Source organism: Leuresthes tenuis, unplaced genomic scaffold (assembly GCF_036924035.1).
Source record: "Leuresthes tenuis unplaced genomic scaffold, fLeuTen1.0.hap1 SCAF_16, whole genome shotgun sequence".
Lineage (NCBI taxonomy): Eukaryota > Metazoa > Chordata > Actinopteri > Atheriniformes > Atherinopsidae > Leuresthes > Leuresthes tenuis.
In genome coordinates this window covers 30,154,597-30,177,624 of record NW_027325370.1, presented here as the reverse complement: position 1 = coordinate 30,177,624, position 23,028 = coordinate 30,154,597, and the positions used below count along the sequence as shown (strand labels likewise).

General features: G+C 42.0%; 1 protein-coding gene across 1 annotated transcript in view; it reads left to right on the top strand.

The window, feature by feature from the left end:
- Positions 1–23,028, top strand: part of LOC140271512 (DNA (cytosine-5)-methyltransferase 3B-like) — a 60,140-nt gene that overhangs the window by 31,107 nt on the left and 6,005 nt on the right. Inside the window, exons 7-16 of the mRNA XM_072366759.1 lie at positions 7,942–8,100; positions 8,208–8,315; positions 13,393–13,534; positions 13,651–13,770; positions 14,012–14,056; positions 14,173–14,252; positions 15,122–15,234; positions 15,340–15,523; positions 17,443–17,527; positions 18,718–18,863. Coding sequence (XP_072222860.1) covers positions 7,942–8,100; positions 8,208–8,315; positions 13,393–13,534; positions 13,651–13,770; positions 14,012–14,056; positions 14,173–14,252; positions 15,122–15,234; positions 15,340–15,523; positions 17,443–17,527; positions 18,718–18,863 — 1,182 coding nt within the window. The remainder of the gene's footprint in view (positions 1–7,941; positions 8,101–8,207; positions 8,316–13,392; positions 13,535–13,650; positions 13,771–14,011; positions 14,057–14,172; positions 14,253–15,121; positions 15,235–15,339; positions 15,524–17,442; positions 17,528–18,717; positions 18,864–23,028) is intronic.

The window sequence follows — 23,028 nt, the reverse complement described above, 5'->3', positions numbered from 1 at the left end:
CAGCCCCGTCTGTGACATAAAAGCAGTCTCTCAATGCATCACGGGCCGCTGGTGACCACTTCCTGAGAGATCTGGTAGTAACAGGAAGTCTTTGTACACAAGGTCTGTATGTGGGTTGTAGATAGACCATGCTGTGATCAGATCTACCCAGTGGTGGAAGAGACACTGCCCTGTAAGCCTCCTTCACATTAGCATAAAACAAATCTAATGTCTTTTCTCCACGTGTTGGACAGTCCACATACTGTCCAAAGCCAGTCAGGCAGGAGGATAGAGAGACGTGGTTGAAATTCCCTGTGATTGTAATGAATGCCTCAGGATGCTGGGTCTATATCCTAGCAATGGCATCATGGATGACGTCACACGCCGTTGTCGGTGCTGCCCTTGGTGGATTGTAAACAACGATGACGACTGTATATGGGAACTCTCTGGGCGCATAGAATGCACGGAAACCAACTGACAGCAGTTCAATGTCTGGACAACATATCCACTCCTTAACAGTCACATTGCGGGGGTTAACCCATCTCTGATTAAAAAAAACAAAAAAAATACCCCCGCCTTTCCGCTTACCGCTCGTACTCCGGTCACGATCTGCTTGTACGGCTGTGAAGCCGGGTATGTCCACACACGAGTCTGGTGTGTTGTCGGTCAGCCAGGACTCAGACAGATCAAACTGCTCTCCTTACACAGCCATTTGGTTCCGCACAAGTGCCTCTAGCTCATCACACTTGTTTGGTAGCGAGTTAGCGTTTCCCATAATCACCGAGGGCAGAAAAGGCTTGTACCTCCACCTCCTGTTGTCCTTCTTTGCCTTTCGTTTTTGTTCCAGCTCTGCTTCCACCGTACAGCTTTTTTAGCTTCCAATTCCGCGTCCAATCCTTGACAGTGTCAACAGTTCTTCTCTTGTGTACACCGCTCTAGTACTGGTAGCAGTGCACATTGTCAAAAAATTTAGAATAAAACGAAATGTAAGTAAAAAGCAGATCACTAAAAATCACTAAAAAAGTTTAGAGAAAAACAAAAAATTACATATAACGACGAACAAAATTGAGAGCTACACAGACTTGCTGCCGATAAGGCCGGCGCATAGCAACCGAGGTCATAAGGTGTTATATCTAGATGTCCTCAGTGGACATCTAGATATTTGGTAGGTCTCCACCACCTCAATGTCCACATTATGGAACTGCACTGACTGAGGAGAGGGTGCAGTCCTGTGAAAATCCATCCCCAGTTCCTTGGTTTTTGCACTATTCAGAAGCGGACAGTTCTCACCACTCCACTCTCTGAAGTCCTCTATCAGCTTTCGGTACTCATCTTCTTGACCATTCCTGATGCATGCTGCAAACGCTGTATCATGTGGCAGGACCTGGAGTTGTACACAAATTCTGTTGTGTACAGGGCAAACAGGTCTCCTGTGGTGCCCCAGGACTGCTCACCACTTTGTCAGAGACATAATTCCTTGTTCCTCATTCTGACAAACTGTGGTCTTCCTGTCATGTAGTCTGTCATCCAAGCAGGTTACAGAGGGGTTCACGCCCATCTTTTTAAGTCTGACCTCCAGTAAGGAAGGTCTGATGGTGTAAAACACACTGGAAAAGTTAAAGAACATAATCCTCACATAACCACCATAATCATCCAGGTGGGAGTACCCACCATGTAGCATGTACAGGACTGCATCTGCTACACTCAAGTGTTCCCTGTCTGCAAATTGGGAGTTGGTCCACTGTGTGGAAGAGAAGAGGCCACTCAAGACTCTTCATGATGTGTGACATGAGGGCCAAAGGTCTGTAGTCAATTATCTTGCCCAGACACTCAACCTTGGGCACCGGGACAAAACAAGCAATGGAGGGGCAGATACCGGTACCAGGTGTGTTTGCTCGTGCAAGGGTCAGGCTGCTGGGAGAGATTGTTATGCCACATAGGGGGGCAGTGGTGACAACACTAACAGTGGCAGGGTGACCAATAACTGGTTTGTCAAATCTGTTAAAGAACAGATTGAATTCATTAGCTCTGTCCTCAACATTATCTGTTGTTTAGCAGTCACTGCTGGTGTAGCCTGTAATGAATCTCATACCCTTCCAAACCTCTCTGGTGTTGGAATGATACTGCCATTTTTCCAGCTTTTCTCTGTAGTCGTCCCTTGTCTGGTGTAGTTTCTTCTTCAACTCATGTTGCACCTCCCTGAGGTTGACTTTGTCTCCTTCTCTAAAGGCTTTCTTCTTGTTGTTCAGAAGATCTTTGATGTTGCTGGTTATCCATGGCTTGTTGTTTGAGAAGCAGTGAAAAGTCTTTGTCGGTATGACAGTGTCTCTGCAGAAATCTATGTAATCCATAACAACATCTGCTGCCTTACCAATACCATTGTTGGCACGATTGACTTGCGGCCCCAGCAGAATATCCCAGTATGCGTCCTTAAGAGTCTCACTGTCTGATAGTGACCACTTCCTGACTACTCAGGTGGTAGCTGGCTGCCTCATCACAAGAGCTTTATAGTGTGGCTGTAGAAAAAATAGTTTTGTGATCTGACTTGCCAAGAGGTTGTTAGCATCCTTGATGTTGGCATACATTAGATCAAGTGTTTTATTATCCCTGGTTTTACAGTCAACAAACTGTGAAGCCTGTAAGGTGGGAGCAGGGGGTGGCAGGATTAAAGTCTTCTGATATCAGTATCAAAACACACAGTGACTACAGTGTTTGACATCACATGCCATGAAGTCACTGTAGAGGCTCGTCTTGAAGCACCTTCGTGCAGCCATCGAGCCATCACTGGACCCTATATGTGAACCTGGTATGTGAACCTATGTAGTTCACATACCAGCCCCATATTGGAGTGGAGGATGCCATCATCTTTCTGCTGCACAAGGCTTATATGTAAGGGGTAACAGTGAGGACCCGGAAAGTTCCAGAGAAGAGTTTTATTTTGAACAGAGGCTTTATTGGTGGTAGAAAGATGCAGAGTGGCAGCGACTACTTGAGGGAGGTAGAGAGAATTATAAGTCCACAATCCAGAGGCAGGGTCAAAGGCAAGAAACAGTCAAACACAGGTAGCAGATGTCAGGTACTTAACAAGAGGGTCAGGCGAGGGTCGGTGGTCCAAAGGCAGAGTGTGGGTCGATATCCAGAAAGGCAAGAAAAGTCCGTTGAGGGCAAGGCAGGAGGAATAAACCAGGGACGTGAGCGTGGTTGACGACAAAGTTGATTGAAGGTATAATGCTGGATTTCACTTGACAAAAGGTTGGTGATAATCTGGCAGGGAAGCAGAGACTGGAGAGAGCTTAAGTAGGGCTAAGAACAGGTGAGAACAGGTAAGCAATTAGGCAAAAACACAGGTGGACTGGATGAGGCTAATGAGAGAGTGCAGGTATGGCAAAACAAAGAGGAGAAACATGACATTATACTCACCTGGAGAAGGCAGGTAGCACTGTGAGAGTCATGTTCTTTGACTTTTCCAGTGCTTTTAACTCCATTCGACCTTCCCTGATCAGGAATAAGCTACTGGACATGCAGGTGGATGCTCCACTAGTGGCCTGGATTACCAACTACCTCACAGCCTCACAGGCCCACAGTATGTGAGGCTACAGAACATCACTGTGTCAGACACTATTGTGAGCAGCACAGGAGCACCACAGGGGACGGTCTTGTCTCCCTTCCTGTTCACACTCTACACCTCAGACTTCAGCTTCTGCTCACAATCCAGCCACCTCCAGAAGTTCTCGGACGACTCTGCCATTGTGGGCTGTATCAGCAGAGGCCAGGAGGCTGAGTACAGGAGTGTGGTGGAGTGGTGTGGACTAAACCACCTGCAACTCAACGTCACAAAGACGAAGGAGTTGGTGGTGGACTTTAGGAAACAGAGGACCCGTCCGAACTCCTTCTCCATCAGTGAAACAGAGGTGGACATTGTGGACGAATACAAGTACCTGGGCGTCCACATAGACAACAAACTGGACTGGGCTAAAACAGAGAAGCTGTATTTAAGAAAGGTCAGAGCCACCTGTATTTTCTTAGGAGACTCAGATCCTTCAACATTTGCAGAACCATGCTACAGATGTTCTATCACGGTGTCCAGCGGTGTCCAGCGTTATCTTCTACGCTGTAGTGTGCTGGGGCAGCAGGCTGAAGGTCTATAAGCTCGTCTGGAAGGCTGGTTCTGTCCTGGGAGTAGAACTTGACGTATTAGTGGAGGTGCCAGAGAGGAGGATGCTGAGGAAACTGCTCAGCATCATGGATAACACCTCTCACCCCCTGCACACTACACTGGAATCCTATCAGAGTCCTATCCTTCAGCAGTAGACTGAGACCACAGAGGAGCACCACAGAACTACCTGTGGCCATCAAACTCCTCCCCTTTCTGCAGGAAGGAAAGCTGACACACCTGAATGAAAATAACAACACCAATATTATGTTCAGTGTTACCTCTAACAATACTGGGTGACATAATGTTCATTCTCATGTGCACTTTAAGGTCATGTCATTCCATGTATCCATCCATCCATCCATCATCTACCGCTTATCCGGGGGTCGGGTCGCAGGGGCAGCAGCTTTAACAGAGAAACCCAGACGTCCCTGTCCCCGGCCACTTCCTCCAGCTCTTCCGGGGGACCCCGAGGCGTTCCCAGGCCAGCCAAGAGGCATAGTCTCTCCAACGTGTCCTGGGTCTTCCCCGGGGTCTCCTACCAGTGGGACGTGCCTGGAACACCTCACCAGGGAGGCGTCCAGGGGGCATCCTAACCAGATGCCCGAGCCACCTCATCTGACTCCTCTCAATGCGGAGGAGCAGCGGCTCTACTCCCAGCCCCTCCTGGATGACTGAGCTTCTCACCCTATCTCTAAGGGAGAGCCCAGAGACCCTGTGGAGGAAGCCCATTTCGGCCGCTTGTATTCGCGATCTCGTTCTTTCGGTCACTACCCACAACTCGTGACCATAGGTGAGGATGGGAACGTAGATAAATAGAGAAAATAGAGAGCTTCGCCTTCTGGCTCAGCTCCTTCTTCACAACGACGGCATATGCGCTCGGTGGTGTATAAACAACAATAGTAATGAGGTGTGAGAATGATCTCAATACATAGTTAGGCCTGAGTGCAACAGCAATATGACTGGGGTTGCACCACCTGTTGTTAACAAACAAAGCCAGCCCACCACCTTTCTTTTTACCACTCGCTGTGCACTCCCTATCCACCCTCAGCAAGTTAGTCACATCTCTGTAAAGCACACAAGCACACAAGACTGCATAATTTAATATTTTCAAAGGGGGAAGTGAAGGTTTGGCAGAGATAAAAAAGAGGAGGTTACCACCCCTCACAGATTTCTCTGGAACCATTTCCACCTGTCTTTGTGTTAGTGCAGGTGTCCACACAACCACAAACACACAGTCTGACTGTGCTTGCTCAGTATCAAATCTAACGTCTGGAAATTATTTGGATAGTATGAGAAGGAAAATAAAATTTGAGAAAGGTCTGTGGAGTAGTAGGTACCGAATTAGCACAATAAACCTAAATATTCATCAGGTTAGAAGTTATGCAGAATCCCTAGATGTTATTAGTTAGATATTAGATAGATATTTCAGGGGTTTTCCTGCCACAACTCGGTGTGGCAGGGTAATCAAAACGTCTTTTACCCAATTTATTACTTCATTTTTATAAACTTACAGTGTAGTAAGAGAGACAGATTTGTTGACATGATACTGTACAAAAATTTGAACTGTGGTAAAAAATAGCTACAGCTACAAATGTTTGTCATCTATTTAAATGACAAACATTTCGTTGGCAAAATGGGCAGTGTTGCTCTTTATGTTCATTAATGTGTGCAGCATTCTTCTTTGCACAATCAGGTCCAGGGACTCCAGAGCAATCTCGAGCACAGAGCCAGCCTTCGTTATCAGTTTGTTCCGTTTCTTTGAGTCACTGGCTCTGACACTGCAACAGATGGTTGCAAGTAGATTACACTCAACACCACTGACTTAGATTAGATTTCCCTTTATTGTCCCACGATGGGGAAATTCACATTGTTACAGCAGCAAGAAAGATACTTAGCCCAGGAGAAAGATAAAGAAAAACAATAAAAAACACACAACAGCAGATCGTATGTACATGGGCTTGTGAATTGCACAGTGGAATAGTGGTTATTGCATATTGATTATAGAGGATATGTAACATCTTGGCAGATGTTGAAGGACTTAAGCTTCCTTGGGAAGTGCAGTCTATTATGTCAACCTCAGTGTTGCATTTACTCTGTATTTACTCTGTGTCTACTCTGTAGGTCATGTGTCGGCAGCTTTAAGTACTCAATATTACATTAATATACTATGTATAAATAACTATACTGTGTTGCATTTATGAAATCAATGAACGGCTACAGACAAAAACTAAATTTGATTTCTGCATGCAACAAAAACATTTTGAACTCCGAAAAATGTTTGGCCTACTGGGGGTCGAAAAGTTCAATAAATCACGTGCCTGTGAGTGTTCTATATCGGTGATTGGGATGCATTAAAACGCATTTTATTTTAATGTTACAAGATCACCATAATCTTCAAGTTAAGAATTAAGCACTGGTCATGGCTGCCCACACTCAGTTGCAACCATATGTATGAGCCAGATTCAGACCCTGAGAATGTAATATAACACAAGCTGCTGTATAAATAATTTATTTCATCATCGTTTGTACCTGTATGAACTAGCGGTTAGCATTAGCTCATGGTAATCGGACAAAAGAAACACAAAGCACACTTACATCGTCTGTCCTTTCCCCACAGATGGTCGGTATCGATCCCTCTTTTAGCAAAGGTTTTGCTGCCAGTCCTGCATTGTGCTGACCCAAATTGTGGAAGCAGTCCATGTCAAAATGGTTGGCACACACAGATAGGATTATGCGGACCGTGGCTGTCAAAAATAAACTTTATCCACTCCCGTCGTAAGTCCTCTGACACTGGGGTCTTATGCAGGGTCTTATGCTGGTCACTGCAGCCAACAACAGAGCAACTTGTATCCTTAGCTCTCAAATTGCCATACTGCCAACCATTTTTCTTCACTGCGATGAATGACATATGGGCGCCTCTTCTGAGCTTTGCTTTTTTATAACCTGTAGGGCGTGGTGGGTGGAGACTGGGTGCTGGCCACTGCTGGAGAGTTCAGATTCCGCTCCCCTTTCCTCCTTTCTACGTAGGAAGGGGAGCGGAATCTGAACGCGGTGCCCAGAGTAGAGGGACAAGAGCATGCGAAATGGACGCGTTGTTGTTTTTAACACTGGGGGGGGTTATACGCACCCCAAATTCAAATATATTAGTGTAGAAGAGCTGGAAAAGTGATTTTTGCATAATATGTCCCCTTTAAGAAATAAAAAAAATACTGCAGCACACAAGCTGCTTCTTTTCTTTTTTGGGCTATTTTTTTTTTTTACAATTTCTTTTTACAAATTTGCAATATGCAGTCATATTGAATTGGATTGTATTAATGTAGACTTGAATATAACTTTTATGCCTTCAGATTACTTTGCTATCTATGGTGGGGTTTGAATTGAATTGAAACTAAAATAGGATGTAGGATGCAAAATATAGATATCATTCAAGACTTTTCTCAGGGTATCTGATTTTGAAACCATCAAGTGTATTCTTTCATTTCTATTAATTTCTTTTGTCATCCACTTATACCCTAATATACAAAGACGCTTTTAAATGTCCTGTTTTTCTACCTGTTTTCTTTACAGTAAGTGTCAGGCCAAGGCAGACTTTTTTCTCAATGTAAAACCTGTCCTGTGTCTCTGACACAAATGTCTTTAGATTTGGTAATAATTTTATTGGTCATCATTGTCTCATTGCTCATAATTTATTGGTCATCATAGTCAAGCCTTTGTATGTATTTCAGGGACATAATAAGATATATTTTTATTTGTTAAAGGACTCTCATTCTTTTTTTATTCTTTCCTCCTCTTTTATTTCTCCATAGGACAATAAAGGTTTTGGAATTGGTGAGTTGGTTTGGGGAAAAATCAAGGGCTTCTCCTGGTGGCCTGGAATTGTAGTGACATGGCAAGCAACTGGCAAACGACAGGCCAGTCCTGGCATGAGATGGCTGCAGTGGTTTGGCGATGGCAAGTTCTCTGAGGTGAAAAGGGATAGAAGAAAAGCCACTCGAAAGGAGCAGAATTTTAAAAACAAGTAATTATTTTGCATCATTTACTTGTGTTTCATGCCATGATCTTTTCAATCCAGGTTTCAGCAGATAAGCTTGATTCCATCACTGCGTTCCCCAAGTTCTTCAGCCAAGCTTCATATACCAAGCTAGCCTCTTACCGCAAGGCTATCTTCCAAGCAGTCAAGGTAACTTTTGAGCTGTAGTGGGTGCAACTTTTTGCTTAGTTCAACTTAGCTTGCTGCACTCTTTTTTTTGATTGTTGGCCTTACAAGTTTTCAATTAGATAACTGCATGTATGAGTTCACTGCTTCTAGATTTTACTGCTTTTTTAGTTTTGCTTTGACAAATTACCCGAAGTCAAGCTCTGAGCCTGCACTGGAGGTAATAATTTGGAAGAAACAGTTATTGTTTTAAAATGAAAACCAGCATTGCTGCTTTAATAATCAACACTGTTGTCTCTGAGCTGCTGCCACAACATCAGCTCACTTTGTGTAGGTACACATGGTTACAACAATCCAGACACAGGACTTTTAGCACTGAGTATTCTGTAGTTGCAGTATATATGATGTATCTGAATATCAGCAAACATGAAGAAAAAAAAAGTATTCTCCTTATAATTTCATCAGTTGCATATTGAAGTAACAGGTGCAGGGTTTTGTGCACCACTGGTGACAATATGCAACTTTCTCATTTATTTAGTCCAGTAGGCCAAAACATGTGTTTTATTTTGGTTTATTGGCAGTTAGGCCTAGATTACCTTTACAGAGATTATGCTAGCACAAATAAATGCCATGGAGTCTGATCCCATCATTGTCATAAGAGCCACTAAGGAGGGATTTTGTATCCTATCTGGCCTTGGAATGCCTTGGAACCACCCAGGAGGAGCTGGGTACAGGGATGTGTGAGTTTCCCCCCTGGACCTGTTGCCTCCATGGCCGAACCTTGAATAAGCATAAGGGATGGGTGGATGGATGGATGGATGGATGGATGGATGGATGGATGGATGGATGGGTGGATGGATGGATGGATGGATGGATGGGTGGATGGATGGATGGATGGATAGATAGATGCACGGAAGCCAGAGTACCCCGGAAAAATCCATGCATATACAGGGAGAACATGTAAACTCCCCAGTTGGGATTCAAACCAGGAACTGTCTTAATTTGAGGCGACAGTGCTAACTACCATACAGCTGTGCAGCCCTAAGTCATATTACCTTCAATGTGATGTAGAAGGTTGTCATACCCTTTCATAAAAATAAAGTAGGTTTGCTCAAGCATTGAGCTTTCCTTGGGGATTCCTCATGTGCTTCTTGATACTTCAACCTCCATTCATCCATCCATTTTCCATACCCCCTTCATCCAGTTCAGGGTCTTATTTGCCATTGGGCGAGAGGCAGGGTACACCTTGAACAGGTAGACAGTCTGTCATTATGCAAGACATAAGGGACAACAACCATTCTTTGCCGCATGCGACTTTGCGGCTTTGCTTTGCGGTATGACGTATCTTATCACTTCCTGTTGCCTTGTGTGTGTACTGTGATTTATTGCTCCTCTTGAACTACTAATAATCGCCTTATTTCTCCCTATAATTTACACATCTTGCATAGTTAACTCTATCGCATACTTGTTATATCCTAGCGCTCACTCTTACAGAGTTTTTAGTCTTTAGTTTTCACTTTTTAGTGGTGTGATGGGTTCTCTAGCTTTGCAAGGCTACCATCTTCCTCCATCTCCTGCTTTCACCTGCTCCGTGTGTCAGATGTTTAGTTACTCCTCTGCCTCCTTTAGTGATAATGGTACATGAAACAAATGTAGTCTTTTTATAGTTTTGGAGGCAAGGTTATCTGAATTGGAAGCTCGGCTCTGCACTGTTGAAAACTCTCTTGTTGACAGCACGATAGTTTCAATGCACACAACACTGGAGAATGTTGCCCCTCTGAAAAGGAAGGTAATCAGTCAGAAGAGGTTGGCTCCTTGGTATAATTCACAGCTGCGTGCGTTAAAGCAGACTGCAAGAAAGCTGGAGAGACAGTGGCGTTCCTCTAATTTAGAAGAGTCTCAATTAGTCTGGAAAGATAGGTTAATAACGTACAAGAAAGCCCCTCGTAAAGCTAGAACTGCTTATTATTCATCATTGATAAAAGAGAATAAGAATAATCCCAGGTTTCTTTTCAGCACTGTTGCCAGGCTGACAAAGAGTCTGAGCTCTGTTGAGCCATGTATTCCTTTAACTCTCAGCAGTGATGATTTGATTTGATTTGATCAATCGGTCTTTGTTGACAGGATATGTACCTCAGACTTTAAAGGTTGCTGTAATTAAACCTTTACTTAAAAAACCTACTCTTGATTCAGAAGTGTTGGCTTATTATCGACCAATATCCATTCTACCTTTTTTGTCTAAAGTTCTTGAAAAAATAGTTGCAGTTCAACTTTGTGATCATTTACATAGAAATAATCTTTTTGAAGAGTTTCAGTCAGGATTCAGAGTGCATCATAGCACAGAAACAGCACTGGTGAAAGTTACCAATGATCTCCTCTCAGCCTCTGATAGCGGACTTGTTTCTTTACTTGTCATGTTGGATCTCAGTGCTGCATTTGATATGATCGATCACAGCATTCTGTTACAGAGACTTGAACATGTTATTGGGATTAAAGGAACTGCATTAGGCTGGTTTAAGTCATATTTATTTGATAGATTCCAGTTTGTTCTTGTAAATGAAGAATCTTCCTCACACACCAGAGTAAGTCATGGAGTTCCTCAGGGTTCTGTGCTTGGACCAATTCTTTTTACTTTGTACATGTTTCCATTAGGTAACATTATCAGACAGCATGGCATAAATTTCAATTGCTATGCTTATGATACTTAGCTGTACTTATCTATGAAACCAGATTAAACCAATAGGTTGGTCAGACTACAAGCATGTCTTAAAAACATAAAGACCTGGATGACTCAGAACTGTCTGCTTCTAAATTCAGACAAAACTGAAGTCATTATCTTTGGACCTGAGCGCCTCAGGGAGAAATTGTCTAGTTATATAGTTACTCTAGATGGTATTTCCTTGGCTTCTAGTTCTACAGTGAGGAATCTTGGAGTTATTTTTGACCAGAATTTATAATTTGATGCACATATAAAACTGGTTTATAGGACTGCCTTCTTTCACCTTCGTAATAATGTTAAAATCAGGAACATCCTGTCTCAGGGTGATGCAGAGAAACTAATCCATGCATTTGTTACTTCAAGATTGGACTACTGTAATTCCTTATTATTGGACTGTCCCACATATTCTCTGAAAAGCCTCCAGCTGATCCAAAATGCTGCAGCCAGAGTTCTGATGAGAACTAACAGCAGAGATCATGTTTCTCCAGTTTTAGCTTCTCTTCATTGACTCCCTGTTAAATTCAGAATAGAATTTAAGATTCTTGTCCTCACATATAAAGCTCTTAATGACCGAGCTCCATCATATCTTAAAGATCTCATTGTTAGATATTTTCCCAACAGAGCACTTTGCTCTCAGACTGCAGGTTTACTTGTGGTTCCCAGAGTTTCTAAAAGTAGAATGGGAGGCAGAGCCTTCAGTTATCAGGCCCCTCTCTTGTGGAACCAGCTGCCAGTAAATGTCCGGGAAGCAGACACCCTTTCCACTTTTAAGATTAGGCTTAAAACTTTCCTTTTTGATAAAGCTTAGTTAGGGATGGCTCAGGTGATCCTGAAACATCCCATAGTTGAGCTGCTATGGGCTTAGACTGCTGGGGGACCTCATCTCTCACAACTTTCCTCACTTTGCTCTTTTTTCCACCATTTAATTTCTCATTTGACATTATGTACATTTGGCATTATTGCTGTCATTAACTTGTGTTTCCCTGTCTCAACAGGTATCCTTTGAATGGTGTTATGGTGTTTTTTCCCCCTCTTTTCTGTCTTCTCCAACCCCAGCTGGTCGAGGCGGACGGCCACCCTTCCTGAGTCTGGTTCTGCCAGAGGCTTCTTCCTGTTAAAAGGAAGTTGTTTCTCTCCACAGTCGGATCCGGCACGCTCAGGATGGGAGATTGGACTGAAGAGAAGTTTCGGTGCAATCTGTTGGTTTCCTTAGCGAGGAAATTGTTTTTTTAGTTGGCTCTGTATGTATGAATTGGACTAATTTTGAGTTTAATTCATTTGATTTGATTATGATTATGATTACAATGAATTGAACTCCAATTTGCTTGAATTGGACTGTATTATTGAAGTGCCTTGATTTGTTGTAATTTACCAATATATAAATAAAACTCAGTGGGGTTACATGATGAGATTAACTTGATTATAGCTATAGTTGGGTTATGCTCCTTATCTGAGGGTAATTATCCTTGGATATGGAGGTAAATGAGTCAAATCACTGGCACAAAGCATGTCATACCCCGGTACGATAAGTGGCGCTGTACCCATTTTAACTATCGCTAATAGAGCCACTTTCAGTTGACGTCTTCATCACTAACAACAGCAACAACAAACTCAGGTATTTGAGAAAGATGGCGAACGAAGAGCAAGATGAAGCGGCGTCCCTCTACATTTGTGATGAGCTGGTTATGGCACAAACACGATGCACAACGGCGCATTCTCCATCGCGTTGTTTGTTTCTTTCCGATAGCGGTGACAACAATAGTAAAATCGTCTCCTTCGACTTCCGGGTGACGATCCTGGGAAAAAATCTTGAGCATGCGCAGAACGCTCAATCCAGTCCAGCACATGCTTCTGCCATGTACAAGCACGTTTAGTGTACGTTTGGATCGAGTTATTTTGGGGTCTTAATCCGATCGCGACTAACCCAATCCAATCTGATTTTTTATCTGATTAAGGTGTCTACATGAACTGAATAACTCAGTTTTATTGTAATTTAGCCATTAATCCCATCCAATGGCCCTCATGTAACCCCACTGACTGAATTTAATTGATTTGAACCTATGCTCGCACAGGCATAACATGCAAACTCAACATAGGAACCGAAATTCAAACTGGGAACCTTCAGCAGGACAACGACCCTAACCACCGTGCTTCAGCAATAGTCAATGAATAATATTGTGCATTGCAATAGTATAGTAACACAGTTACACAAATAGTAACACAGATAGGGGCCATCCTGCCTCCTTGTGACTTTTTTTGGTGTACCTTCTTTACCAAAAGAATCTAGATATTTATTGTGCTTCAGGTTATACAGTGAGTGCTTTCTTCTAGCACATGCAACCAACACTGAGCTCCATGTTACCATCTCTGTTGCTGTCTCAGATGGCCAGTGTCCGGGCAAATAAGACATTTCCTCCATGCGAGTCAGACAACCCAGAGGACCAAGTCAAACTGATTCTTGACTGGGCCAATGGTGGCTTTCTACCCAAAGGAGAGGAGGGACTAAAGCCTACTCACAGTGCCAGTGAGCAAAGCAGCAGAAACACATTGTCATGTACAAATTATCACGAAAAGCCTTGTCTTTTTGGGAGTTGGTGTTCAGGCAGCGAATAAAAGTGAATTGTGTGTGTGTGTCTGCAGACAGTAACCCCTTGGACCAGGTCCTCACTGTTTCTCAGCCAGAATATTTTCCCTGTGCAAAACGACCCAAAGCTAGTCTCTGCAAGAACAAGGCTACCCCTGAAGAATCCTATAGCAGAGGTAGAGGTCAATTGTCATCCTTTTTGCACAGTTCTAAAATACTGAATATACAGTATGTATATGTATGGAAATCTGTATGGAAATATCTGAATACTTGACTGATTAGATGCCTACATATTTGTAATTTTTTTGTTTGATTAGTTTGCGTATTAGCATCAAAGTTGGTCCAGACTACCATTGAATAGAGGACGTTTGCGGATCATATTTAAATTTTTCAACGTTATCCCTGATTTTCTGCTAGAACAAATGGTGACTGAAGTTCAGAAGAATAAAAGAAGTATTGAAGGTAAAGACTCTTCTTGTGGTTATTAGGAATCAACCATATAACTTAATGTATTGATTTTTAATGCCTTTGTTTATCTTGATTTTTTTATTTCTGAATGTTTGTGTGTTATTTGGCAGAGTTCTGTCTCTCTTGTGGAAAGATGAAAGCAGCGACCTTCCACCCACTGTTTGAAGGAGGCTTATGCCAAACATGCAAGGTAAAGCAACAGAAAATCAGACACTTTGATATATAGAGAAATGCATTTTTGTGCATTAATATAGATTGTCTCTTTTTGATCAGTCTATGTATCCATAGACTAGATTGACATCACAGTCAAATGAAGTAGAATTTTGCAGTGTGTTTAAACTAAAGTACAATAATGATAAAATAAAGCAGTTTAAAGAGAGATCATGTATCTCAAACAGTCATCAAGGTACTATGAACCAGAATCCCGTCAGAAATGTTGTTTCAAACTGTCTTTTCAGCCTGCATTTGTTTGCCAGGAGTTGATGTTCTTCAAGTATATATCTGCCACCCAGTTTCTAATAATTTACTCCTTTCTGGAAACCAAGTCTACTTCAAATACTTTCTGTGCAATAGGGGATTTTCCTAAGAAAAATGTACTAGATGCTTCCTATGTATATCAACAAATAAGGAAAGTGTGATCAACCAAACAACAACCATTGTGGCATTACATAGGATGGATTTGTCAGAGTTTAATAGATTAGCAGACAGGCCAACTAATACTCAGTTAAAGTTAGACGACTGGACTTTGCCCACAGCTCCTAACAATGAACTACAGTTTCCTGGAAGAATGTAATAGATAATGTCTTCTTTGTCCCAGATGTTTTACATTATTCAGCACTTATTATATCTCTGCTACAGAAATCCCTACACGTGTATGAAATATGATATTAACAGTTATTAACAGCAGGTATGACTTACTTGGTTCTACCTTTAGTTTGAAAATGATTAAACATCACATCAAAGCAGATTGGTCTGCTCAGATTGATTGTTTCACTGATGTGATGTGAAATTGTGTCATTAAATTCTTGCTTATGTATGTGTGGGGTTTTTTGTGTTTAGGATGTGTACCTGGAGATGTCCTACATGTATGATGATGATGGTTACCAGTCTTACTGCACTGTCTGCTGTGGAGGTCGAGAAGTTCTGCTATGCGGGAACGCTAACTGCTGCAGGTCTGACACACATAGACATACAGACACCAACAATGCCTTAGCTCGTCCTTCTCTGCCACAGAGGAACGTATCCCTCCACTCAACTCTTTTGCCTGGTTCCACCAGGTGTTTCTGTGTGGACTGTCTGGACATTCTGGTTGACCCCGGAGCATCTAACAGTGCTCGCTATCTAGACCCTTGGCGTTGCTACATGTGCCAGCCACCTCTACAGTATGGTGTCCTCAAAAGACGGCATGACTGGAGCCTAAAGCTACAGGAGTTTTTTGCTAATGACAATGGACAGGAGTTTGTGAGTGACTTTAATTGTTTGTTTTTTAGCGGAGGGTTGTTTCTTTTACTGTATAAAAATCATTTCCATCTGCAGTATTATTATAAGATATTATTTCAGAAGTAGGATAAACAGAGGAGAAAACAGAAAAAAGGTCCCCTATTTAAATCTCAGCTTTGGCATTTTTGTGCAGAGTTTGCATATTCTCTCTGGGTACTAAGGCTTTCTCCTACTGTCAAAGAATGTGCATATTAGGTTAAATGGTGATGGTTAAATTGTCTAACTTGACCTTAGAGGTGGGTATAAGTGTGCATTGTTGTTTATCTCGCCTTTGGCCATTTGATGGACTTTTCCAGGGTCTGGGATCTTCTCGAACAGGACTGCCTCTTACACAACCATTCAAAAAAAGTCAGTGTCTGACAAAATGCAGTTTGACATGATTATGAAAAGATAAGCAATAATTAAAAAGACTGAGGTCGAGTAAGTAATTATGAGTCTCAAAAAAGGTTATCAATTTACGGACTATTTTCACATAAGATATTTTCCTTCAAAAAGTCACTTGAAGCTTTTAAAAAAAAGCTGCTGCCACACCCTTTTTCCACAGTTGCTGTTCACACAAGCAAAAATTCTGAAGGTGTGATGTGCTTTCTTTTCTGGAAATATGAGGGAAGGGGTGCGGTGGCATGGCTTTTGAGAGAATGCAGGAGGCAGCACATGATGCAGAAATTATGCTATGGAAATCACTGTGTTTTCTTATTGAGATTAGCATACTAGACTATTAGGCTAATAGGCTCCTGATTGTTTTGATACGAGTACTACATGTATCTGTATATATCCACAATATCAAGAAACAAGGAGAAAGCAGCATGCAGGTCAGCAGTAAGAACAAACTCTCACCAGCACACACACACATTTACGCATACACTGGCAGCAAATGCTCAGGAATATATACTGACACATTGCCCCACTTCAGGCAGCATTTCTAGATCTTTTTAGGACTTCAGTGCGTGTATGTGCCCTGCTCTGAGCAGTAACGAGTCACATGTTGACGGTCAATCATTGCAGCAATGAGTGTTGTATCACAGATGGCAGAACTCCTATCTGTCCTTTCCTCTCAAACTCATTCAGCTGATGTGACTTGATATGTACAGGTATTGCGAGCAGTGGCTTGGTGTGTTGATTATTACGGTGCACTCAACTGTGCTGCATTTGCACAAAAACTAAGGCCCCATTACATCATGAGGCCCTAATTACCCCATTTATAGACAGGCGTTCCCGGGCTCCAGCACAATAATTTGTCACACTGAGACTCTTGACTGGCACTTTTGAAAACTGATCCACTGTCTGATTTACTACCTGGGTCATCTGTTATATGTAGCCTTATTTGGCCTTTCCCTAAAATAAGACAAGCTTTATATTTTTCTGGTTCAGGTCAGGTGTGACCCACCTAGTAGAATCACAACATTACAGTATTTAGTATTGTCTAGTCACTGCTATGCTGCTTTATAATATAGACACAATAGATTCACTGTAGATTCTCTGTCATCCAGGTCAGTATGATCCTTAATAATTGAATAGGAGGTAACATTCCTCAGCTACATTAAATTTCCCAAAACAGCTTAAAGCCACATTACCCAAAAAATGCACCTTCTTAAAGGGGAAGTCTTGGCTGGTACAGTAAGTAAGTAATTGAATTAATTTTGTTCATTCTTCATTATTCAGTAATGTTCCAAAGTGTAGAAAACAGTCAACACTGAGACAAACCTAAGCATGAATAGGTGCAGCCAAACTTTTGACTGCTTGTGTATAAAAAAGTTTCATTCTTCTCACCAATTTTGAAGTTTGCTCATACTATAAATTAAGGTTTGGTAATATTACAGCTTTGTATGCAGCTGTCTTTTGTCATTATTTCACTAAAACATGTTCTGTGTATCCTCCAGGAAAAACCAAAGATTTACCCAGCTGTCCCTGCAGAGCAGAGACGACCAATCAGAGTCCTCTCCCTGTTTGACGGCATTGCCACTGGTGAGTATGAGTGTATGCAAAAATAAAGCCTGTTTAAACCTGCTATTACATGGATTTGAAAAAAAAACAAAACATGTAAACATGTATCTTTTTAATGCGATGGGAAAGTGTATTCAGAATTTAGTCCTGTGTCAAATTACTCTGCAGTAGCTGACACTGCCGATACTACACCCTGGTACAAATGCTACCTTTTCAATGAGGGTGCTCCACTCAGCTCAATTTTCATTACAGAAAAATATGAAACTGACAGTAACAACTTGGGGGTGCAGTTGATCAATCTTTATCTGACTGCAAGACAACTGGAAGATCATTCTTAGTCGTCATGTTATCCCTACTGCGGTCCGAAGGGTCAACACATTGCAAAAGCCGCAACACAAATGCAACAGTCTCAACACAGTACATAAGCTGCAACCCAACACCAAAGTCTCGCCACAATTCATAAGCCTCAACGGAAGTTACACCGCAATGGAAGTGAGCAACGTTCAGGTCTTAACCCAACCCCTCACCCTCCATTATCTCTTACATAAACACAACTCAGTGAACAACATTGCTAATTTATAACAGCGCATACTAATATTAATAGACATTATCATGCATCAGTGTTTCATTTACTTCTCAAACTTCTTCGACACCTCTTCCACTCTTCCTCTATCCAGCCACAAGACCTGAACGCTGCTCACTTCCGTTGTAGCGTAACTTCCGTTGAGGCTTATGTGTTGTGTTTTGTTGCGACTTTTGTGCCGTGTTGTCATGCAGCTTTTTTTGTGTTGTGATTTTGCATTCATCTTGCGGCTTTTGTATTGCATTGACCCGTCTGTGCCACCGTATGTCCACCTGTAAAAGGCAGAAACACAAAATGCTGCAGCCTAAATCTTCATAAGAAACTGAACATTTTGATGTTTAAATGATGTTCGATGTTTTTACCCATTGACAGCAGTAGTTACTGAAAGAAACTTTTGTTGGATGTCTTTGCTATTATTGGCTATGGACAAGGATTTATTTAGCTATTTCTTAGTCAGTGTACCTGACTTTGAAAAAAATGTTTAAACATGATGCTTTTGGTGTAATAACGGTATCTTTTCCCATTGTTAAGTCACAATGGGAAAAGATTCTACTTACATCATTAATGTGAGATAAAATGGTTCATCAGTATAAAAAGTGTGCACATATACATGTGTTTCTGGTCCCAGGCTACCTGGTTCTAAGAGACCTTGGTTTTAAGGTGGACCAGTATGTGGCATCAGAGGTGTGCGAGGACTCAATCTCAGTGGGTGTTGTCAGACATGAAGGAAAGATCCAGTATGTCCATGATGTCCGGAATATCACCAACAAAAATGTAAGGAGGACATTTTCTTATTTTTTTCCTGTTTAGTTACATTTTCATTCAAAGTCATCAAATATGAGAATATCTACATTTAACTGTTACTGTTTAACTGTTTTGACTGTACAAAATTCTTGACTAAAATAAGTAAGACGCAAATAATTTTTCTTTTCATGTTTTTTTATTGTTTTTTATCTCAAAATAGGTCAAGACTAAAACTGTTAAATTTCAGCATGCTGCTCATGCTCCTTCCTTTTTTCTTTTTTTTTTTATCATACATCTACTGAAGCTGTCGTTAGCTAAGTTGTGAAACTTTAACTTGGCTCATTGTCAGGCTTTAGTGCCTGTGATTAAAATGACTATTTTATACTGTATTATTTCAATTCTTAAAGGTAAATGAGAACACGGGCACTCAGAGTAGCTGTATCTCTTGGCTGTAATGTAGGATTTTGTTTGTGAACTGAGATATGAATCTAGCTTTTTTAGATGTTTAATGTTGGGAGCTGAAAGCAATGCAGGGGGGTATTTAAGCAATGTAGGACAAACATACAATCCTCCAAAAAACTATCAACACATGGATTTAGGTGAGTTGCTGAAAGTTAGCTCATGCTGGTAGGGGTTGATTACTATAAATTTATTAAAAAGGGGAATGAAGTACCAAAAAATAAATAAATACCAAATAACTGCACAGTTTTTATTATTAACGTTTAGTATCACTCCACCAGAAAGCAGATTTTTTTTGTCCAAATTGACTTGCAGCAGAGCTGTGGCCCAAAGGTCCAACAACAGCACCATCAACACCTTCAAGAAAAGCCCAAAGCTCAGATTGTTCCACATCTTTTTTTAAACTGACCCCAATTGGCAGCAAAACACTATAACATGTAGATGTGTGATTGCAAAGCCATAATGAAATGTGTGTGTGTGTGTGTGTGTGTGTGTGTGTGTGTGTGTGTGTGTGTGTGTGTGTGTGTGTGTGTGTGTGTGTGTGTGTGTGTATAAGTATAAGAGGGTGAGCAAGAGACAGACATAGACAGTGCATCACAGCACAGAAACAGCACTGGTGAAAGTTACCAATGATGTCCTCTTAGCCTCTGATAGCAGACTTGTTTCTGTGCTTGTCAAGTTGGATCTCAGTGCTGCATTTGATGCAATCTATCACAGCATTCTATTGTAGAGACTTGAACATGTTATTGGGATTAAAGGAACTGCATTAAGCTGGTTTAAGTCATATTTACTTGATAGATTCCAGTTTGTAAACAAAGAATCTTCCTCACACATCTATCCTTTGATGCACATATAAAACTTGTTTCTAGGACTGCCTTCTTTCACCTTGGTAATGTTGTCAAAATTAGGAACATCCTGTCTCAGAGTAATCCAGAAAAACTAGTTTGTGCATTTGTTACTTCGAGACTGGACTACGGTAATTGTTTATTATTGGGCTGTCCAAAAAACTCTCTGAAAAGCCTCCAGCTGATTCAAAATACTGCAGCCAAAGTTCTGATGAGAACTAGCAGTAGAGATCGGGTTTGTCCAGTTTTAGCTTCTCTCCATTGGCTCCTTGTCAAATTCCTTACATATAAAGCTCTTAATGACCAGGCTCCATCATATCTTAAAGATGTTATTGTTAGATATTTTCCCAACAAAACACTTGGCTGTCAGACTGCAGGTCTACTTGTGGTTCCTTGAGTTTCTAAAAGTAGAATAGGAGGCAGAGCCTTCAGTTATCAGGCCCCTCTCTTGCGGAAGCAGTTGCCCGTATATATCTGGGAGGCAGTCACCCTCTCTATCTTGAAGATTAGGCTTAAAGCTTATAGTTAGGGATGGCTCAGGTGTTCCTGCAACACCCCATAGTTATGTTGCTATAGGCATAATTTGATGGATAATGGAAAATCCATAATTTTGGATTTGATTTTGATTTGATAATTGTATTGTAGTGAATTGGATTCTATCCATCCATCCATCAATTTTCATCCACTTATCCGAGGTTGGGTCGCTGAGGCAACAGCTCCAGGAGAGAAACCCAGACATCCCTCTCCCCAGCAACACTCTCCAGCTCCTCCTGGGGGATCCCAAGGCATTCCCAGGCCTGAGGGGACATATAATCCCTTCAACGAGTCCTGGGTCTGCCCCGGGGCCTACTCCCAGTGGGACGTGCCCAGAAAACCTCCAAAGGGGGGCGACTATCTAACCACATGCACGAGTCAGCTGATCCTTTCAATATTGAGGAGCAGTGGCTCTATTCCGAGCTCCCTCCAGATGGCCAAACTCCTCACCCTATCTCTAAGGTTTAGCCTAGCCCCTCTCCAAAGGAAACCTATTTCAGCCACTTGCCCCCGGGATCTTGTTCTTTTGGTCACTAACCAGATCTCGTGACCATGGACCATGGAGCATGGACCTGTAAATCGAGAGCTTCACTTTCAGGCTCAGCTCCTTCTTCACCACGACAGACCGGACCAGCGCCCTCATTACTGCTGATGAAGCCCTGATCCATCTGTCCATCTCTCACTCCAACCTGCCATCACTCTTCAACAAGATACCCAGGTACTTAAACTCTTCCGCCTGAGGTAAGGACTCATCCCCAACCCAGAGAGAGCGTTCCACCTTTTTCTGGTTAGCAACCATGGCCTCAGATTTGGAAGAGCTGACCTTCATCCCGGCCGCTTCACACTCAGCTACTAATGGCTCCAGTGTGCGCCACAGTTTCTGACTTGAAGAAGCCAACAGAACCACATCATCCACAAAAAGCATAGATGCAATCCTGAGGTTCCCAAACCAGACACCTTCCTCTCCACAGTTATGCCTTGAGAGCCTATTGAAGTTCGACTTCATGCCAATAATGACACAGCTCTTGCTTTGGTTATACAGGGACCAGATAGCTCGTAAAAGCGATTCCAGTACCCCATACTCCCTCAGCACCCCCCACAGAATCGTAAGGCTTTTCCAAGTCTACAAAACACATGTAGACTGGATGGTCAAACTCCCATGATCTCCTCAGTAACTCTGCAAGGGTAAAGAAATGGTCCACTGTTCCATGACCTGGGTGAAACCAAACTGCTCCTCCTGAACCTGAGGTTCGACAGCTGGTTGGAGCAACCTCTCGAACACCCTGGTGTAAACTTTCCCAAGGAGGCTGAGTAGTGTAATCCCGTGTTGGAACACACTCTCTGGTCCCCTTACTTAAAAATGGGAACCACCACCCTGGTCTGCCTCCATGCAACATTGAGGAGGCGTGTCAGCCAAGACAGCCCTCCCATGTCCAGAGCCTTTCACATTTCAGGGCGAATCCCCCCCCCCCCCCAAAAAAAAGAGTCAACTCAGTGATCAGTTGACAGCTATGCCCGTCTCTTCACCCGAGTGTCCAAGACATACGGCCGCAGGTCTACAAAGTCGAACCATTGGCTGGTATCGAGACTTCACCGCCAAGATTAAACAAATGTCCGCCTGTGATGTTGAAGTTGGTTGTTTGGTCCAATTACCAACTCTGATGAGGTGAACTTAAATTCACAAAAAGTTCAGAAGCTTACACTGGCTTTCTTTGTAGGAAAAACTAACTATGTGATAACGTATGCAGCAGCGGAGGTTAAAAACGTGCAACTAAAAACAGACATGGAGACGAGATAATGATGGACGAACACAAAAACGTATATCTTTCTATTATTTAATTCTGTTTATTTCTTTTTTTGGATCTTTTTCTTCTTCCTCATCTCTCTATCCTTTCATCTTTCTATCTATCTTTGTTTCTGACTTCCATTCTAATTTCCTGATTTTCTCAACCTCTCATTCTTTTCCTCTTCTTAGTCTTTCCATGTTCTTCTTTCTTCTCGCGGGTATCCTGAGTTTGATTCGCGAAGGCAGGGCATGACGCAGGCATACGCTTCACTTTCAGCTAATGATATGCCTGAAACTGTTATGCCTGGGCGTGTAAAGTAGAAGATCTAATTCTAGTGTTAAGAGTTTGATAAAAACAAAGAAAACTCAATTTCTTCATTCTTTTGTCTCAACACACATTTGTCTAGCGGATTCTCACCACAGCTTGTTAAGATATGAAGGTTAAAGACATCAATAAACAACGTCAAATAAACAACATAATATAGATATGATTGTGGATCTCAAATTCAGATGGATATCTGTAAAGTTATGACATATGAATAACAAACCAAACAATGTTATTTTCCTGTGT